Source organism: Solanum verrucosum, unplaced genomic scaffold, assembly GCF_900185275.1.
Source record: "Solanum verrucosum unplaced genomic scaffold, falcon-dt-bn FXZP01000020.1, whole genome shotgun sequence".
Taxonomy (NCBI): domain Eukaryota; kingdom Viridiplantae; phylum Streptophyta; class Magnoliopsida; order Solanales; family Solanaceae; genus Solanum; species Solanum verrucosum.
In genome coordinates this window covers 189,867-209,951 of record NW_026019903.1, presented here as the reverse complement: position 1 = coordinate 209,951, position 20,085 = coordinate 189,867, and the positions used below count along the sequence as shown (strand labels likewise).

Below are 20,085 nucleotides of genomic sequence, written 5' to 3'. Positions count from 1 at the left end.
AGGGGATTTCGCTGCTTGTCAGTGATTTAAGAACAACGAAAATTTAATAAGATTTCAAAAAAAAAAATTCTTTCACCAAATCGCTGCCAAGGCAGCTATTTTTAAGAAAATAAAAATCTCTTTCACCAAAATCGCTGCCAATGCAGCGATTTTTTTTTTAAAAAAATTCTACTAAAATCGCCATCCGTGGAGCGATTTTCAATATAATTTTAATTTAAAAAATATATTTTTAATAAAAACGCTGCCATAACAGCGATTTTTTTTTTTTAAAAAAAAAATCTCCAAAAACGCTGCACGGGCAGCGATGTTCTTTTAAAAAATGAAATTTTTTTTTTGAACAAAATCGCTGGTAAGTCAGTGATTTTAATTGTTTAATGGAGTAACGGCATCAAAACAAAATTGCTAGTGGATCGCTACCCCACCAGCGATTTTACCCCTTTGATTAAAACAAAATTTAATATGTAATTTTAAATTTTTTATCAATTTTATTTATCTTTTAGGCTCCGAACTCTACAATTATGTCCTATGAAATGGCAACAAATATTTATGGCACTCAACTTTTTTACGATGAGAAGATCTAGCTATGAAATTGCCTTTTCTGACACATTTTTATTTAAAAGGAAAAGAAAAGGACTTCACTTAATTTAAAAAGGAAATTAAAGTAGATATTTTTAACCACATAATGGATAAAATTTGACTGACATCTGATCAATTACTTAATGTAGCTTAAAGTTTTATTCCCTCCTCTGTCCGATAATAGTTATCCATAATATTAAAAATAATTGTTCAATTTAAAAAGTTAAGACATAATTTATTTTTTGTGTCTATTTTTACTTTTGCTATTAAATTTAATAAAGTCAAAGGCTAATATATAATAATATTACCCCTATTATTAATTGTTTCTTAATTGAAGAGGGAGAATCATTTTTTTCTTTTGATGCATTAAGATAAGATTATTTTATCTCACCTTTTATATGAAATAATAATTAATTTTATCATATTAGTACAAATAGCGGGAGATAATCTCGAGTATATATAGTTGATACTTCAAGCTAATTATGGAATAATGTTAATTCCAAAATTCATTTCGAAACTATTATTCTTATTCTATGAAACAAACGATCCATTGTCATTTGAAATATTTAGTGGCAATAGATTTGTATTGCTGCAGAAATATTTAACGACAATTACGTTAATACCATTGCATTCTTTAACGACGTTTATATAAAATGTTAGATATATTTATTATTAATGTTAAATATAATATAAAAATAATTATATCATTATCACTAAATAATTAAAGAGAAATTCTTTATTTATAGTATACTATATTTGTTATTTACTTAGTGTGCATGGTAGATCTGCTTAGGTGAAATGGACACCTCATGTTAGTACAATCAATATTATGTAGGTCAGTTGGTCGAATCATAAATAATATTATGTTTTTTAGAATAATTTTTTTTTTTAAAAAAATGTTAGTACAATCACCTTTACACACAATGTTTTCATGTTTCTAATTTTTATTAGAGTACATATTCTCTGTCATTTCCTTATACTCGTCCTCGATGAATTTTGGTACATATTGTACAAATTAATTTGGCATTAACTGCCATGCATCATGTCTCCAAATTAAAGCACCTTATTATTATGTACTGCGTAAGGTGAGAATAAAACGTCTTTAATTTTTTATAATTTCTCCATTTTTTAAATTTGAATTCAAGCGTTAATTAAGAATAAAAAGATCTGATTCGTCATTCCATCACATTCCTCCGAGCTGGTGATACACTTGTGTGATCGTACTCAACCTATTTAAACTTTGTGCTTGAATTATGATTATGGCTACCATAGATATTAATTAGGCAAAAAAAATATTTTTAATCAATCTAAAAATCTTAAATTAGGTTCTCTCTTAATTAATCTACATGACATGTTTCATGTGTGGTATTTGTGTCGGTCGTTTTCACTTGTTCAAGTTACAATTTAAATAATAATTTGTTATTTAGGATATATTTGATTGGGGAATAAGTTATTATTTAAATTAAAAAAATGATATAGTTTTTATTTATTTTTTGATTTTCTTTTATTTGTCTACTATATTAATAATATATTTTCACTTTTATTATAACTTTTAACATATTAAGAGAAACTCATTTTTTTTCTTTATATTTCACTCATAACACTGATTATTTATTTCCCAAATCATTTTTCGAAATATAAGATTCTACATTAATTAATATGTAAATATTATAATAAAATATGTATATTTATTATTATTTCTTAAAGACGTATGAAATTCAAAATGGAGATCTGAGGAAGTAATTAAATGGTAATTTAATCAAAGTATACTTTGTACTTCCACTCCTGATTTTGACGCATGTTTTAACTTTCGTGACCCTATAGTTATTCAAGGTAAGTACTGTTTTAATTAAATGGACCCGTCACTCTGAATGAAAGGTACTGATTATGATATCACATAAATGAGTAATAAATTTCAAAACAATTACAAGTTTATATCTAAATTTAAAGTAATTTTTGAAAGGGAAAAGGGCCTGATATACCCCTCAACTTTGTCATTTGGAGTTGATATGCCCCTCGTTATGAAAGTGGTTCATATATACCCTTACCGTTATACAAACGGCTCACATATACCCCTACCGTTACAAAATGAGCTCACATATACCCTTCATTTAACGGAAGTGAAAAAATTAGTTTTAAATTTATATTTTTGACTTTTAATTTTCTTAAAAATTATTTAGGGGTATATATGATTCTTCTAACAAAGTTTAAGGTATATTTTAATATTTTTCATACATAAATTATTTTTTGACTTCTTTTATTATAATTATTTTGAATTTTTTATTCTTATTTTATTTTTTTCTTTCATTCCTTGGTGTAAAGAAAAAAATTTAAAACTATTTTTTTTGTGGCTATATTATAATTTAAAGCTTTTTTTTTTTGTCTATATTGTAATTTAATTTTTTGTATTTGAAGAAAAAAAATTGATCATCTATAATAAGTTTTACAAGAATATTAGTGAAACATAAATAAATTTGACCATCAAAATAATAAGTCTAAATTAGTCAATGAAACAAAAAAAAAAGTCAAAAAAATATATATGTTTGAGGAGGATTGAATATACTCATATGGGATTATATTTATTTATTTTTAAAAAAAAATAAATTAAACTAAAAATAATTTTTTTCATTTCCGTTAGAGGAAAAGGGTATATGTGAGCCATTTGTATATAAGTAGGGGTATATATGAGCCACTTTCATAACGAGGGGTATATCAACTTTAAATGACAAAGTTGAGGGGTATATCAGACCCTTTTCCCTTTTTGAAATATTCATTCTCTTATAAATAATTACAGCTCATACCCCCATGGCACCATTCATTAAGGCTGATAATCTTTGCTTAACTGATACTAAATCAGTATCATATACCGTATTGTTATCATTAATGCTGATAATTTTTGCTTAACTGATACTACATCAGTATCATATATTGTATTGGTATCATTAAGGCTGATAATTTTTGCTTAACTGATATCAGTATCATATGTTGTATTAGTATCATTAAGGTTTTTTGTTCAGAAATTACTCATTAGTCAATGATACTATAAGAGTATACATATATTGTTGTGGTATCATTAAGGTTTCTTGTTCAGAAATTACTCATTAATCAATGATACTATAAGAGTATATGTATATTTTATGGTATCATAAAGTTTCTTGTTTCAAAAATCACTCATTATTCAATGATACTATAAGAGTATATATATACTCTTATAATATCATTGACTAATGAGTAATTTCTGAACAAGAAACCTTAATGATATCAATACAGTATATATATACTGATTTAGTATCAATTAAGTGAAATTATAAGTCTTAATGATACCAATACAATATATGATACTGATTTAGTATCAGTTAAGCGAAATTATCAGCCTTAATGATACCAATAAATGATATGATATTAATTTGGTATCAGTTAAGCGAAATTAGTTTGATGATATATAGTGTAATTATTTAGTGAGGGTATGAATGTAAATGGGTATATGTTTGTAATTATTTTGCTTTTATGAGACATTTGCTTAGTTTACCCAATATTAATTCAATTATCAACGCGTGAGATATATTCTTTCCAATTTATTTTAAGGGTAATTTAAGAAATCTCACTAGTTTAGAAGTTAATTAGTTAGATTCGTGTTAGTTTATACTAGTATGAATTTTATCAAATATTGGACTTCAGATACTTGTATTTGGCACGTCCAGATACATGTATCTCATATATATAAGATCAAAATTAGGTGTAATTTATTTTAGATACACTGTATTCAAGTGAGTTGGCATGTATCTAATTCTCTCACTCGCTTCTCTCCTTTATCGCTCCCTAATACATGTATCTAGTGTGATTCTGAAAATCTCGCTCTCCTCCCTCCTTCTCTCACTCACCTTCTTCCTGCTTTAGTAAATTTGGTAGCAAAAATACATGTATTTAGGTGTATTTAACTTGAAATCTAGTATAAAATTATTAGTAAGTGAGACTATGTGTAATTATTTCAAACTATAGAAAAAAAATTAACTTTTGAAGTATAATTAATCGGGTTATTTATTAAAATAAATCCTCAATAGATATTTCCTCCGTTTCAAAATAAATATTTTTTTAGAAAATTTTTGTGTACAAAATCAATTGTCTCTTTAGGATTTCAAGACAATAAGTAGCAAGTAATTGTTTTTAACTATACCCTTTTACTTTTTCCATTCACTTTTACTTGTCCAATATATTAAAAATATATTTTTCAATTTTACTTGTCACTTTTAGCATATCAAAATAGAAACATAAAAAATGTTTTACCCACAACATTAATTGCTTATTTCTCACATCATTTTTCATGACTGAAGAATATACATCAATTAATATGAATATTATAGTAAGGAAAATGCAAACTGTAAGGTGGACAAGTAAAAACAAATAGAGGGAGTGCTAAAAAAATATTTCTTCTTAATAATGCTCAATTCTCAAGAAACATCTAATGAATAGGAATAACTTAATAAATAGGAGTACAACCGTGTATTATGTATTTCGTTTAATGGGCATATAAAAAAGAAGAAGCTAAAATAATAATTATTTTGAAACGAAGGAAGTACTTCTTTAGGAAAATGTTAAATCAATATGAATTAGGTAAAATAAAACGGAGGATGGAACCCTTTGGACAATCAAAGTAACTTGTACCTATAAATTAAAAGAGTATAATTAGTGTAAGCTTGGCAAAGTTTGGGGTACATGAATACCAGTACGAATTAGATTTAATTAATGACTATTATTAAGAATATTGAGCTAACGTACAAAAGGAATTTAGGTAAGCATATGTCTGTTAATAAGAACCTATATCTAGAAGAAATAAAAAAATATTTTGTATTTATGCAGCATGCAGAATATAATGATGTGTCAAAGGAAAAATTAATTACGTATATATATATATATATAGGTATAAACCTAACTAGGATTAGTTGGTCAACTACTCCACATTCTTGTAGTAGTAATTAAGACTCTTCTTAATTAATTAAAAATTAAATTAATTATATGGCTCATGAGTATTACTAGAAAATTCACCAAATTATCAAGAAACTTTTAGAAAAATAGATTGTGGAAAAGTGCACTCTTTTCTATAATAATTGGTTGGTTAAGCTAAACATCATCATTATTTGCCTTAATTGGATAATGTTATAGAAATTGTTCTGAAATTCAATTGTTTAACTTGTTAGTACATCCAAAAATGGTTTGTTAATTCCATAAGGTTAATTAATCACGAATCTTCCTTAATGGGATTAGGTAATTATAAGTTATTAGTACTTAGTAGATACTAATTAACTTGTTTGGAGTACATTCGTTATATATGCAGACGTCCTATTACCCCACTAAACAATCTTGAATTGATATTATTACATCATTTTTTGTCCACCTGACATAGAGAATGTGTGCAATCTCTTTGAGAGAGTGAGCAATCTAAAATAACTAATATAATTTTATTTTTACAAGTATTTAATTATAAAGTATATTTTCTTATTTTTCTTATTATTTTAACTTTTTTTCCATTTTATTTTTTCTCTTTCTTTCTTCTTCAAAAAATTATTGCCATCTCCTTTGAAGCTTCTCACTTTCAATGTCACCATTTTTACCACAACTTTACATTTTTTTTTACTACTATTAGTTTTACTCTCTTTAATTTTAAGACTTTATCTAAATGTTTTCTTACATTTTGAACTATTTGATAAACTCATTAGATTTTAAGATGATTAGGAAGTATCATATAGTAATTTTATTATCCGATTTCAATTAAGTTCTTTCAATTTCGGGGAATTCATTGATTCTTTTAAAATCATCATTTCTAATTTTAAAGTTATATGAAAAGGAATAATTGATAATACCTTCAAAATTTTAAATTTTCTTAGAAAAATAATTAATTTTGTTATCAATAATTCAATAAAGTCTAGAAAATAGTATGGATTTATTTTTTATATAAAAATCACTGAAATAAAGAATTTGACCGGAGAAGAAGAAGAAAAAGAAAAGAAAAAAATGGGAGAGGGGTTCAATTTGATGTGGGGGTGGGGTGAGAGTGGGAGGTGAAGAAAAAGAAAGAAAATTGAGAGATGGATCACTTGAAAGTGGAGGGTGAAAGATGAAGTGAAATTTAACATGAAATCAAAATTAAAATAAGTCAAAAAGTGAGTGAGAGAGAGAGAAATAAAGAAAAAAAAAGATAAAGAAAAAACTTAGAATGAAAAAAAATTACTCCCTCTACGTCATACAAATTTCTATCATTCATTTTGGATCACAAGTTTTAAAAGTCTTCCTTTCTTTCTTAAATTTCATGCCGAGTCAAAGTACCTCACATAAAATGAGACGGAGGGAGTACATTATTTTTAATTAAATTAACACGTGTCATGTAAGGATTTGTGTGTGAACACACTTGCTTCTTAAAATCTGGGACTGATCTAAAAATGATATAATAATATATGTTCAAAATTATTTAGTGGATATAGGACAGTTACAAAGTTAAGGTATTTTTTTGAAAATTCGAAACAACTTCAATGATGACATTATGTCTTTTCTCATATATATATATAATATAATATTTAGTAGATATGAAGCACTATAGTCTATAGGCCATAGACATCTTTGATTGTTTCTAATTTAGTATTATGGTTTCATAATTGCATAAAATGAGTTGACGTTGTGATGATTACGCTTTGAGGTACTCTAATAATTTGGAGATAAAAACTACTTCCATGTCAAAAAGTGGACAAAGAAAAAATTATTACTCCCACTTCAGTTGTTTGATTTTGACTTAGGGCCCGTTTGGCCATGCGATATGGTATTATGATATGGAATCATGATATGATATTATGATATGAAATCATGAGATGAAATTGAAGGTTTGTTTGGACATGCGATATAAAATTTTTGTATTGTATATTTTCTCATAAACATAAAAATTCCATAAGTTGTAAAACTATTAAAATAGCCCCAATTGTTTATTCAATCTTATCAATTAAACAAAAAATTATAAAATCGCATAATAAATTATTACAAAGTTATTTGTTCTCCACTTAAGTAATTGTTTCATCTAACTTTAATTTAATAAAAAAAATTGAACATAAATTGTAGTGTACTAGTCTTTAATATAATCCTCCCACATAGTATGGACAATTTCCTCACGTTAAACTTGCATTTCTCGATCATGCAACCGAGAAGACGAACCAATATTGTTACTTTGAGCCATGTTGGTCAATATCCTCCGCAACTATATCTTCATGTTCATAGACCATAAATATTTCATCACTACTTTGGTATTCTCACAAATAATTATGTAACACTGCACAAGCTATGACAATTTTCACTTGTATATCAATATCATAATGGTTCATGCCTTGTTTCAGTATTCTAAATCTATTTTTCCAAGCTCCAAAAGTCCGTTCAATCACATTGCGCAGAGATGAATGCCTATAATTAAATAGTTCTTTGGCATTTTGAGGCTCTCTTTCACTTCCTCGGTAATCTTGCAAATGATAGCGTAGTCCTTTGTATGGAGCTCAAAAATCCTTTTTGTGTTTCGAAAACGAGCATCAACAACATAATATTTATCTACCAAAAAACATTTTATAAAGAATTTCTAAAAGCATATGTGACGTAAATGAGACAGCTTTATGTAAATAAATAATATTTATTCTAAGGATGTAATTTAAAGTTACCATGTGGCGGAAATGGAAATTGTGATGTTGGTTCAACAAGTGCATTCTCAAGTAGTTTACTATCATGTGCAGTACCTTCCCAACCAGCAGCAACAAAGGTAAATCGCATATCAAAAATCACAAGCATATAAGACATTTTGTGATGTTCTTCCTTTGTGATTACGATATGCTTGTTGCACCGCTTTAGGAACCTCCCCTTCTATATATGTTTCATCAATCGCACCAACACAATTCTACCAAATAAAAAATACATCAATATTAGTTTAGTGAACATAAAATAAATTGGAAGCATTATAGAATGCACTTCATAAAAAAATGTCTGTAAGAGTAATAAAAATAGTGCTTCTAAGACAATGCAAAGTCATAAAATAAATATTATCTCTTTAAACAAAGTTGATAGGAAATATGTAACTAAACACTAATAACTTACACATAAAATATAAATGTGCACTTATTAAGGCCATAAAATAAATTTATTAATGTGATTGAAATTTTACCTTAAACCAAGGCCAAAATCGAGTATTATGTCAAATTTTGAAATGTACACCAGTCATATTTTTTGGTTGTATAAATGTTGGTGCCATCTTGCTAATTGCCTCGGCAACTATTTAACATGCCGGTTAATTGTTTCAAGTGAATGTTGGTGAGAATAATAAATTTAATGTCGGTGAGAATAATAAATTTTAAAAAGTAATGATGTGAGTATAAATTTTAGGCAGAATGGTCTGGGAGACCCTCGTACTTGTCTCATTTTGTCACCTAAGCCCTTCTAATCTAGACTTTGCCAACTAAACCCTCGAACCCACTGAAATCCAACATTTTAAACCCCTTTTTTTGACCACTCAGTGGTGCGTGAACTACAAACGCCACACGTAGCTTTCCACGTCATGTAAAAATGCCACATAGGATATGACATGTTAAAAATAGGCTAATCCTTTTCTTTCAAACATTTCTTTCCTTTCTCCTTTTCAACTAGACCCTTCTACTCCCTTAATCCCGATTTACATTGTTGCTCACTGCGATATTTTTCGATTTTGTTAAGTGTTTGAGTACGCGTTTCACTCCATAGTTGTAAGTTTCTTGACTAATTTTCATTCTCTTTGTTTTGCAGTTGTGTTTTTGGTTTTTCATTTTGAATTTTGTTGTTTTGAGTTCTTGTTAGGGCTTAGTTGTTGCAGAGGTCGTGGTGTGATTTTAGGGAGGATTTTAATTTTTTACATGCCTAATAACAATTTGTAGAAGTATTATGCATTCAATGGCATTTGTCGTGAATATCTGTTAAATTTAGGGTTTTTTCGTATCTGAATTTTTTATTTTTTTTTATCAATTGTGTTGGATTTCTTTCTTGTTAGTGCTCCAATTGGATTATATCAGATTATTATAGAGGTTTTTGTTGTGTTCCATAAAGAATTAGTTTAAAATTAAGTTTTCTTTTGTCGATTAGGGGTTTTTGGTCATTTAGGGCTTTTTGTCAATCATTTAATTGTATTCTCGTGACTTTGCAGGCATGGTAAGAATATGGGTTCAACAATTATTACACTTCAAATGCATTATGGGGGCTGTTTTTTATCAGATCCTGAGCTCAGGTATGCTAATGGAATTTCTGATATTTAAAAAATAAGAATCGATATGGATGAGCTTCATATTATGTTTTTTCATAAATTAGCTAGAGAATTGGGAGTTGAACAAGTTGAAACCTTTGGGTGCAAAGTTAACAAAAGAGGTGGTTTTTATATGTTGAAAAGTGATGCTGATGTGTTAAGATTTATTAACAACTTAATGGGTGGGGACTTTGTTGATGTGTATGTGGTACATCAAATTAGTACTCCTTTAATTGTTGAGGATCCTACTGAGGTGCAAATTGCCCAATTGCTTACTCTAAAAAAAGGTAAGCCCCCACCACCTACTGTTATAAATGTTAGGGCTGATGTGTCTTTCCCTCAACCATCTGATAAAAATGATACAAATATAAAAGAAGATCAGCAACCTAGTGTAGACAAGAGTAAGAATAAGGAGGCTGCTGCTCCTGAGGTTTCTTTAGAGGACTTAGATGAAGATGAATATCAAGGTCAAGGTAATGACTTTTCTTCCTACCACCTTCATACATCTGATGAATCTGGTGTAGATGTAGATGCTAAACAATCTGATTATGAGTCACTTTATGATGTTGATGAGAACATTGATGACTTAAGTGACTTGGATTCTGAGTTTGTTGAAGCTAGGAAGTCTAACATTCAAGAACAAGTTAATAAAGAGAAGGCTGCTAGAATAAATGTAGATGAGATACCTTCTGGTCCTGTAGGTATAGATGCTGGTTTTGAAGATATTTATAAGAATAAGAGGGGAAAATATGAAGGAAAATTGGGTGGGGATGACCTGTATTTTGATAGCTCAGATCCTGGCAGTGATAATAGTGAGGATGAAGGGGATCCTGTTGATTCTGATGAGGTTGTAGATCCACCAGCTAGAAATTCAAGTACAAAGGTCTATTTTGACCCAACTGCCAAAAAAATTGTATTTCAGTTGTATATGGTTTTTGTGAATAATGTTCAGTTTAGAGAAGCACTACAGACTTACTCTATTCAGAAGGGTGTGAACATTAAACTTAAACCTAATGAAAAGGAGAGAATCAGGGCAAAGTGTAATAAGAAGGGTTGTCCTTGGCATATTCTTGGAAGTATTGAGGGTAATACTGGAAATTTTATTGTGAAGACATATTTTCCTGTCCATAAGTGTTTCAAAAGAACAAGAAACAAGTTGTGTACTCCAAACTGGATTTGTAAGACTTACAAAGACAGAATCATGAGTGAGCCTATCATCATACTCCATCAGATTCAAGGCTTGGTACAAAAGGATTATGGATTACATGTTAGTAAAACAAGTTGTAGAAGAGCAAAAATGAAAGTCATGAATGAGCATATGGGTGATTTCATAGAGGAATTTGCTAGATTGTATGACTATGCTGAGGAGTTGAAGTCTACAAATCCAGGAACTAATGTGGTTGTTAGGACATCCAAGAATACAATTCCTGGAAAAGAGGTATTCCAAGGAATTTATATTTGTCTTGGAGCATTAAAAAGTGGTTGGATGGAGGGGTGTAGAAGGATAATTGGTTTTGATGGTGCATTTCTGAAAGGTGTATGTAGAGGTGAACTGTTGTCTTGCATTTCCAAGGATGGAAATAATCAGATGTACCCTGTAGCATGGGCTGTAGTTAATAAAGAATCCAAGGACACATGGTCTTGGTTTATCAAGTGCATCAAACATGATTTGGAACTGACACAAACTGAAGGTGAAGGACTGACAGTTATGTCTGATATGCAGAAGGTATGAGAACACTTTGTAGTATTTGTTTTACTTTGCTATAGCAATTTCTATGTTACACTTATGTTCCTATTGTTTTTCCTTGGCATGCTTTTTTTCTTTGATAGGGTCTTAACCTAGCACTTGTTGATTTATTACCAAATGCTGAGATTAGATGGTGTGCTAGACATATATGGGCCAACTGGAAGAAGGTATGGAGTGGTGAAGAAAGGAGGAAGAAGTTTTGGCAGGTTGCCAGGGCTCCATTTGAAGTTCATTTACAATCAAAACTTGATGAAATGAGTCTGTTGGGAGAATGTATTGTGGAAGCTTTGTTAAAGTACAACAAAAATGCATGGTGTAGGGCATTATTCAAGGACTATAGCAAGTGTGACATAGTTGAGAATAATATGTGTGAGACATTTAATAGTTGGATCTTGGCAGCTAGATTCAAATCAATCATCACAATGTTAGAGGAAATTAGAGTCAAAGTCATGGAAAGAATGACTCAAATGAGGGAGTTTTCTGAAAAATGAATAACTGATGTGTCACCTATGGCTATGCAAATTCTTACTGATAATGCTGAACATGCAGCCATATGTGAAGTTAAATTTAATGGAGATAATGGCTATGAGATTCAGCATCCACTATATAAACATGTTGTTAATCTCAAAAAGAAAGTGTGCAGTTGTAGGTCATGGCAACTGAAGGGGATTCCTTGTGCACATGCAATTACTGCAATGCATTACAAAGATCTAGATATTGAGTCATTTGTTGATCACTGGTACAAGAAGGAAACATATTTGAAGGCCTACAGTAGGTTCATTCAACCTATGACAAACATGAAGATGTGGCCCAAGAGCACAAGGACATCCATTGAGCCACCTGAAATCACTCTTATGCCAGGAAGACCAAGGAAAAAAAGGTCTAAAGATAGTGATGAGTCTAGTAAGAAGAAGTTTGGAAAGGCTACAAGGAAGGGGAGAAAAATGAAATGCTCTTTGTGCAGGAATTTTGGACATAACAAGAAAAAATGTCCAATTGTTGTAAGTTTTGTTTTAACTTCTTCAACTTTGTTAATGAAATTTATTTTTATCAATACTTCTTAATTCAGTTTGGAAAAATTTTGTATGTAGAAAAATGGCTATACTACTGGAACTGCAAGAACTGCTACAGGTGGAAGTGGTGGTGCAACTACTTCAGCTGCTTCTACAGGCGTAACTGGTGAGGCTACTAGTGGTGCCACTGGTGAAAGTGGTGGTGCAACTACTTCAGCAGCTTCTAGAGGTGCAACTACTGGTGGAAATGGTGGTGCAACTACTTCAGCAGCTTCTATAGGTGTAACTACTGGTGGAAGTGGTGGTGCAACTACTAAAAGACCAGCCACTACTTCAGCAGCTTCTGGAGGTGCAACTACTGCTGCAACAATTACTGGTGGACGTGCTGCAAATATTTCTTTAAATTTTGCAAGTGTTGCTCAATCAACAAGTCAATTTAGTACTCAACAGTCAACTACTAGTGCTAGTGGCTCAAATAAGAGTAGCAAAGTTAAAAGAGGTGGTGCAAATCCTGAATATAAGAGGCCAAGAACAGAGAAGCCAAAAACAGTTGGTTTTGGTGTGCTATTTGGAGCAAATGGTAGTGTGATTGAGAGGGTAAGTATTATCATTTAGGGACCTTTAAATTGATTCTATAGAATCTCTCTAACTAATATCATTATTGCCTTTTAACAGTCTGCAACTACTGATAAAGTGTTACATTGTGCACCATTGAAGAGTTCAGTGCCTACCAATATCGATCTTGGTTGCAAACCCAATGGACTAAGGTGGAAGGGTGGAGCTGCAGTTACTCAAAGGCAGCTACAAGAACAAAGTTACAAGCGAGCCACTCAGTCCACACCAAGCACTCAAGATACATAAATTTCATAGTAAAGACTCATGTTTTGCCTAGCTAAATTCTCAATGACATTGTCTATGATACTTTTCACTATTAACTTAATTTTCAACTATTGTGTTAGCTTGCTATGACAAACAAGTTATTTTTGCTTATGAATTTGCTATGATAATTATAAGTCTTAATCTGGATATTTTCATACATTATCATAGTACTCAAATGAACAAATCATCAATACATCTTAAATACAAAAGATAGAAATCAAATAACAACAATCACAACAACACTGATATCAATACTAATGCTCGATCTCCCCTGTCTTCCATGCCTTTTATGCTTTCCATGCCTTCCCTGCCTTCCATGCCTATGCCTTCCATGATCAACATTTGTTGATTGATTCTTCATGTAGTGTTGTTCTTGGTAGGTAGGATCAGCCATATCAGCCCATCGAAAAAATCCACATCCATTACCATTTGTGTATTTTTGACAGCCCCAAAATATTCTTCCTGGATTTGTTGATGTTCTTGACATCTTAAGTTCAGCATGAAGCCCACAATAGCAAAAACAAACAGTTATTGTGAAGAACAAAAAAATTAACGAGTAAGAAAAATGCGAGAAAAATAAAATATAGACAAAAAAGGCCTGATCAATTATGGAGAAGAAGAAGAAATTTGGAGAGAGATAAACGAGTGAGAAAGAGAAGACATTTTGGATATTTGAAGAAGAAATTAGGGGAATTTGGGGAAGATGGCCAAAAATGACCGTTATTGGCTTTTTAAAAGCATCTCACGCTCCTAAAGTGGGTGTAATTCACGCACTTGAACTACTTTTGCCACATGGGATGACAGGTCAAAAAAAGGGTTTAAAATGTTGGATTTCAGTGGGTTCGAGGGTTTAGTTGGCAAAGTCTAGATTAGAAGGGCTTAGGTGACAAAATGAGACAAGTACGAGGGTTTCCCAGACCATTCTGCCTAAATTTTATTTACATATTAAACAAATGGTTAGTAGATATAAATGTAAGGTTGTTTTAACAAAATATAATCTCATGGATCAATTATTGTATTAAAATATCTCAAATCATGATATGGAATCACCATATAATTCCATATCATGGTTTTTGGAGAATATGGTATCACCTCTCATGTTATGGAATCATGAGATGGAATATGTGTAAAATCGCATGTCCAAACGCTGATTCCATCTCACGATACTATATCGTGATATGGTATCGCATGGCCAAACGCCTACTTAATATGAAATTTTAAAAAATAAATATTTTTTAAAAAATCTTGTGATCTTAGACTAAATAATATATTAAAATGTCATTTTATCTTGTCGTATTAAACATATTATATGAAAAGTTAGAATGAAAGAGATGCAAAAATAGAAAAAAAGTTTTTTTTTTTTTTAAACTGACTAAAAATGAAAAATAAAACAAACAAATTAAAATAAGTATCCAGGTACAATATGGTGATGATTTATCAAGATTTGCACTTAATATCAATTGATTAATTGGATGATATCATTCTGACAATAGCAGATGGTTACCTACTAACTATATTGGAAAAAACAACATTACAACGCTGAATATATAGCTTATAAGAAAATGAGTTTTCACCTACCTTATTTTCAAAAAAATTAAGAGTTCATATGGTAAGTATTGTTGTTTAAAACAATAGAAAGAGATCAAATTGCACCTCTCACACTATTGCAGGACTCAATATTCTCCCCCTCCATACCCTGAACTAGACATATAAAGTGCGAATAATATCATATCATATGAGGGTTTAATTAATGTCAGATAAATCAAGAATTGAGAAAGAACGCGATTCTTTAAACGTGTTATACGAATCTATAGGACGCAGTAAAAACATTTTGACAATAATTAGATTTGTGGCAGTTCACAGATTTCCCACGGCTGAAAGTTGATAATGACTTATCATTCAAAGAAAACAAACAACAGTACAACTGACTTACTGCACACTCTTTCACTATACTCAATCATATTGTCCTCTTATGCTATTCAAATACTGTTTTCAATGTGATAGCGTTTGGACACAGATTCACAAATATTTTTGATGATGAAGTTTTGTATCAACTTTAAAGTTAAAGTTTGAAGTTTTGTTTTGATATACGAAAATGAGTAAGTCATAGTTCATAGATAAGATATCGAAAGACACCACATTGATAAATTGCATATCTTTATGTTCTTTTTATACTAAGGAGGCGTTTGAACACGAAATTATTTGGGATCATGATTTCATATCGTAAATTCTCCACACAAAAAAAATGATTTGGGATTTAAATCTGAATTATTTATCCAAACAAAACTTTAATTTCAAATCATGATTTTATTTAGCACGTCTAAATGGTCCTTTTGAGTTTTAACCCTCAAAAATATTCCTTTTTAGGATGTTCAATCCAGTGTAAAATTTAAAAAAATGGGCATAATTAATTCAGTATAAATCAATAGGCGGAGGGAGCTGGAGCCAGCCGTATCATTTAATTGAGGTGGCTTCATTGGTTGCAAAATGGAGTAGTCAAAGCGGATTATGCTGAAATTAAACAAGTTGGATTAATAAGTAGGTTGGACTCTAAATCCGTCAAATAATTACTTGGAACTGAAATGGGCTAAAAAAGAGTTGAGTCATGCCCACCAATTTGACCATATTTTTTCAAATGGTCCACCTTTTCCTACCCTACTCCTCCCCTACCATCCATCTAAACTTGACCCAACTTGGAACCGAGACTCGAATTGGACCCAAAACTCGACTTTGACCTGAAACCTCAAGATCTAACCCTGACTCAAAATTTGAGACTTGACCTCAATCTCGACTTAACTTTAACCCGAAACTTGAGACATGATACCCTAAACCTTGACATGGACCTGAAATTCGAGACTTGGCCCCAAATCAAGACCCAAAACTTTAGATTCGACCCCGAGTCGAGACCCGAGATTCGAGACTCAAATTTGACCTTGAATCCAAGACTCAACCTTGATTCGAGACTTAAGATCTGACACCGATTCTAATTCGAGACTCGAATTTGACCTTGAATCCAAGACTCAACCTTGATTCAAGACTTAAGATCTGACACTGATTCTAATTCGAGACCCGAGATTCAACCCCAACTTGAAACTTGAGACCTAATTTAACCCAAATCTTGAGATCCTGACCCGGGACTCAAAATTTGACCCGACTTGAGACACGAGACTTGACTTTAACCCAAAACTCGAGATTCGACGCCAAACTAGAACCCAAGGCTCTAGAGCAGACCTTAATTCAAGACTCAAATTTGACCTTGAATCCAAGAATCAACCTTGACGTGAGACTTAAGATTTGACCCCCGATTCTAATTAGAGATCCGAGATTCAACCCCAACTTGAAACTTGAGACCTAATTTGATCCAAATCTTGAGATCCTGACCCGGGACTCGAAATTCGACCCAACTTGAGACACGAGACTTGACTTTAACCCAAAACTCGAGATTCGACGCCAAACTGGAACCCAAGGCTCTAGAGCCGACCTCAATTCAAGACTCAAATTTGACCTTGAATCCAAGAATCAACCTTGACTTGAGGCTTAAGATTTGACCCCAATTCTAATTCGAGACCCGAGATTCAAACCCAACTTGAAACTTGAGACCTAATTTGACCCAAATCTTGAGATCCTAACCCGGGACTCGAAATTCGACCCGACTTGAGACACGAGACTTGACTTTAACCCAAAACTTGAGATTCAACCTCAAACTGGAACCCAAGGCTCTAGAGTCGACCTCAATTCAAGACCTGAAACTCGACTTTGACTTAGAACCCGAGACTTGACCTTGACTTGATTTAAGGAGATCCGACCTCGACCCTGACTTGGGACCTGAGATCCCAGCCCTACCCGAGACTTGAGACCTGATTTTTGACCTCGCCACAAGATCGGAGAAACGATCATAACCCGAGACCAAGCTCTATTTTGACCTAGAATCGGAGATCTAACACATAATAGGGAGGAAATAATAAAGAGGATTTGTTTTTTAAGCTACTTTTATGGAATTCTAATATTTATAGAACTTTAATTTAAAAATGATCTTCGCAAAAAATCATCCTCTTTTACAAACAAATATACCCATCAATTAATTAAGGCTTCGAAACATTTCGAACGAATACATCCTATATTAGTCCCCATAGCATCACCAATTAAGCAATGTAAGTTCAAGTTAATCAGTTAATTAATAAAAAAAAATATTGATTACCAGATGCATATATATGTGTTAAAATTATAACATGTGTTCTCATCAAACAAATATGTTTTACCGAACATGGTACTACTTCTCTTAATGTGCAATGCATGTTAGTTGTCTAATATCTTGGAGAAAAATATATAAATGAGATTGTATTAGTTACATAAATAGCTTTATCAACTCATATCATAAATTTTATTCGTGTATACATGTACTCCCTCCGTTCATCTCTACTTGTCTATGTTTGATTTGGTACATCCTTTAAAAATCAATAAATGAAATAATAATGTTACTATATCATCTTTAATTATTATAAGTCATCTGAATGTTGAGAAACGAATAGTACTTGATAGTAACAGTAAAATAGTATATTATCTGGTGATTTTTCATACTGAACAAGTAAAAGTGAACGGAAGGAAAATCAATCAGGGCGGGCCTTGGTATATATATAGAGTGGCCCATAGTTAGGTTATGAATATAAATGAGTTTGGTATATACATATGTGTGTGTGAAACCTAGCTAGAAGATCAATGGATTCATGACGATTGTCTAGTTTCCCTCTCTTTGTTGGCATTGTTCAAGAAGGAATTCACTAGAGTAGGGACATTTTTCTCTTAATATTATTAAGGTGAAAGAGACAGACATTTCATTTATTCACTTATTATATCACCTCTCATTTTAAACCAACTATTCATTTATATAGGGGGTCCATAACACCCAATGCCCAACTCAAATATGTTTAATTTGCATTTCAATTGGATGGTGGAATTATATTTCATAATTAATATCTCTCCAACCACCATTCTTCCTATAACTTTATTGATATTATTATTTGCGCTATATGTGTTGCTGGTTGAAAATAATATGTATCTTGAAGAAATTGTTGCAGTGCGCACAAGTGTTGACCCGATTGAACACCACATTTATAAAAAAAGAAACTACTTATACATCAATATTTTCAAAGTAATTAACTAGCAAGATCGATATAATAGGACTCATTGCAGCAATCCATAGAGTTATTATATTCTTTGTACTTTGATAAATAAATAACTAGAGCAAAATTTTGATTAAGAATTCTAATTCTTTTTTCTATGTTAGACATTACCCTTTTCTTTTTCTTCAAAAGATATTAGCATCATTTACATATATGGATATTTCTAGTGAACCCCCGGGTGAAGTCAGAAATATCGTTAAGGGTGACCAAAATTTAATATATACTTATGAATTTATTTTTTTACCTATTTGTACAATTTTCTATATACGTAGTATCCCCCCCCCCTCCCCCCCCCCCCCCTTTAATTTGCGCTACTGTAACTAGGATTTTATGGGAGGGGCCGGGTACGTACTATAATACAAAATACATGTCACCTTTACTTCTTCATTTTGTTTTTCTATTAGGTAGCTAGTTGGTCTGCAACTTGATTTTGTAACGATACACACACACACATATATATATAATTTTTAAATTTTTTTATTTTTTTTCTCCTAGTTCAAACATTACTTTTCAATGTAAAGTTGTGAGTCAGGAGTAGATTGAATTTGTGGAGGGTATAGAATAAGGACCACTTATCTTCCATATGCATCAAATTATATTTAAATGAATTATGGACAATTGCAATGTGTAAGGGGATTAATAGTTGTACTATATTTTTGGAGGAAGTATGAGAATCACACACTTGGGATACAACCCTTTTCACCTTAATTTAATTTATCGACATTTCCAAAACACTTTTCATTGACAAAAAGCCAAAACAAAATACACGAATAATAATGACTACGAATTCTAATATTTCATGGTGTCAAAACATGAAGTAAAGTCACTAACACACACACAAAGGAAAAAAAAGAGTTTGGGTATAAAATTCATCGTTAACGTGTTAGCATTAATTAGCAAACATGATTTTTTTATAATTCAGTGTTGATCGACGATATATAGGATTAGTTATGAATTTTTGTTGTTTAACTACCTCGTTTATTATATTCCTTTTTTCTTTTCTTATAGTGGTGTTGGCTTGAACTTTAATGTTGTGATGAAAGGAAATGAAAATAGAAATATTAAAACTTTAGTCACAATATTTCTGAGATAGTAAATTACACTTCCGAATATATAAAATTGTAGTCATTTTAAAATTATAAGCTCAAAGTTAAACGATCTAATTAGAACAAACGATATTCTAATCATGAAACCTATTTTCATTCTAAATTTGAGAAATAACATTATAACCCAATTTATATATATATATATATATATATATATATATATATATATAAAGTTTGGCGTAGACAAGATCATATGACACTCCTCTCTATGTCGAACATTATTATTATTATATATAAAGTTTGTCATAGACAAGATGATCATATATTTTTATTTTATTTTTTAAAAAAAAAAACATAA

At 31.0% G+C, this 20,085-nt stretch overlaps 2 protein-coding genes across 2 annotated transcripts in view; both read left to right on the top strand.

Annotated features, from left to right (window-relative positions):
- Window positions 1-12,397: 12,397 nt before the first annotated feature.
- LOC125820194 (uncharacterized) lies at window positions 12,398-13,483 on the top strand. Its single transcript, XM_049499626.1, has 3 exons — window positions 12,398-12,610; window positions 12,701-13,219; window positions 13,298-13,483. The coding sequence occupies exons 1-3, from the start codon at window positions 12,398-12,400 to the stop codon at window positions 13,481-13,483; spliced, it is 918 nt and encodes a 305-aa protein (XP_049355583.1).
- A 1,605-nt stretch (window positions 13,484-15,088) lies between these two features.
- Window positions 15,089-20,085, top strand: part of LOC125820905 (squamosa promoter-binding-like protein 8) — a 137,761-nt gene continuing 132,764 nt past the window's right edge. Inside the window, exon 1 of the mRNA XM_049500333.1 lies at window positions 15,089-15,101. The gene's annotated coding sequence lies outside the window, so the exon portion shown is untranslated. The remainder of the gene's footprint in view (window positions 15,102-20,085) is intronic.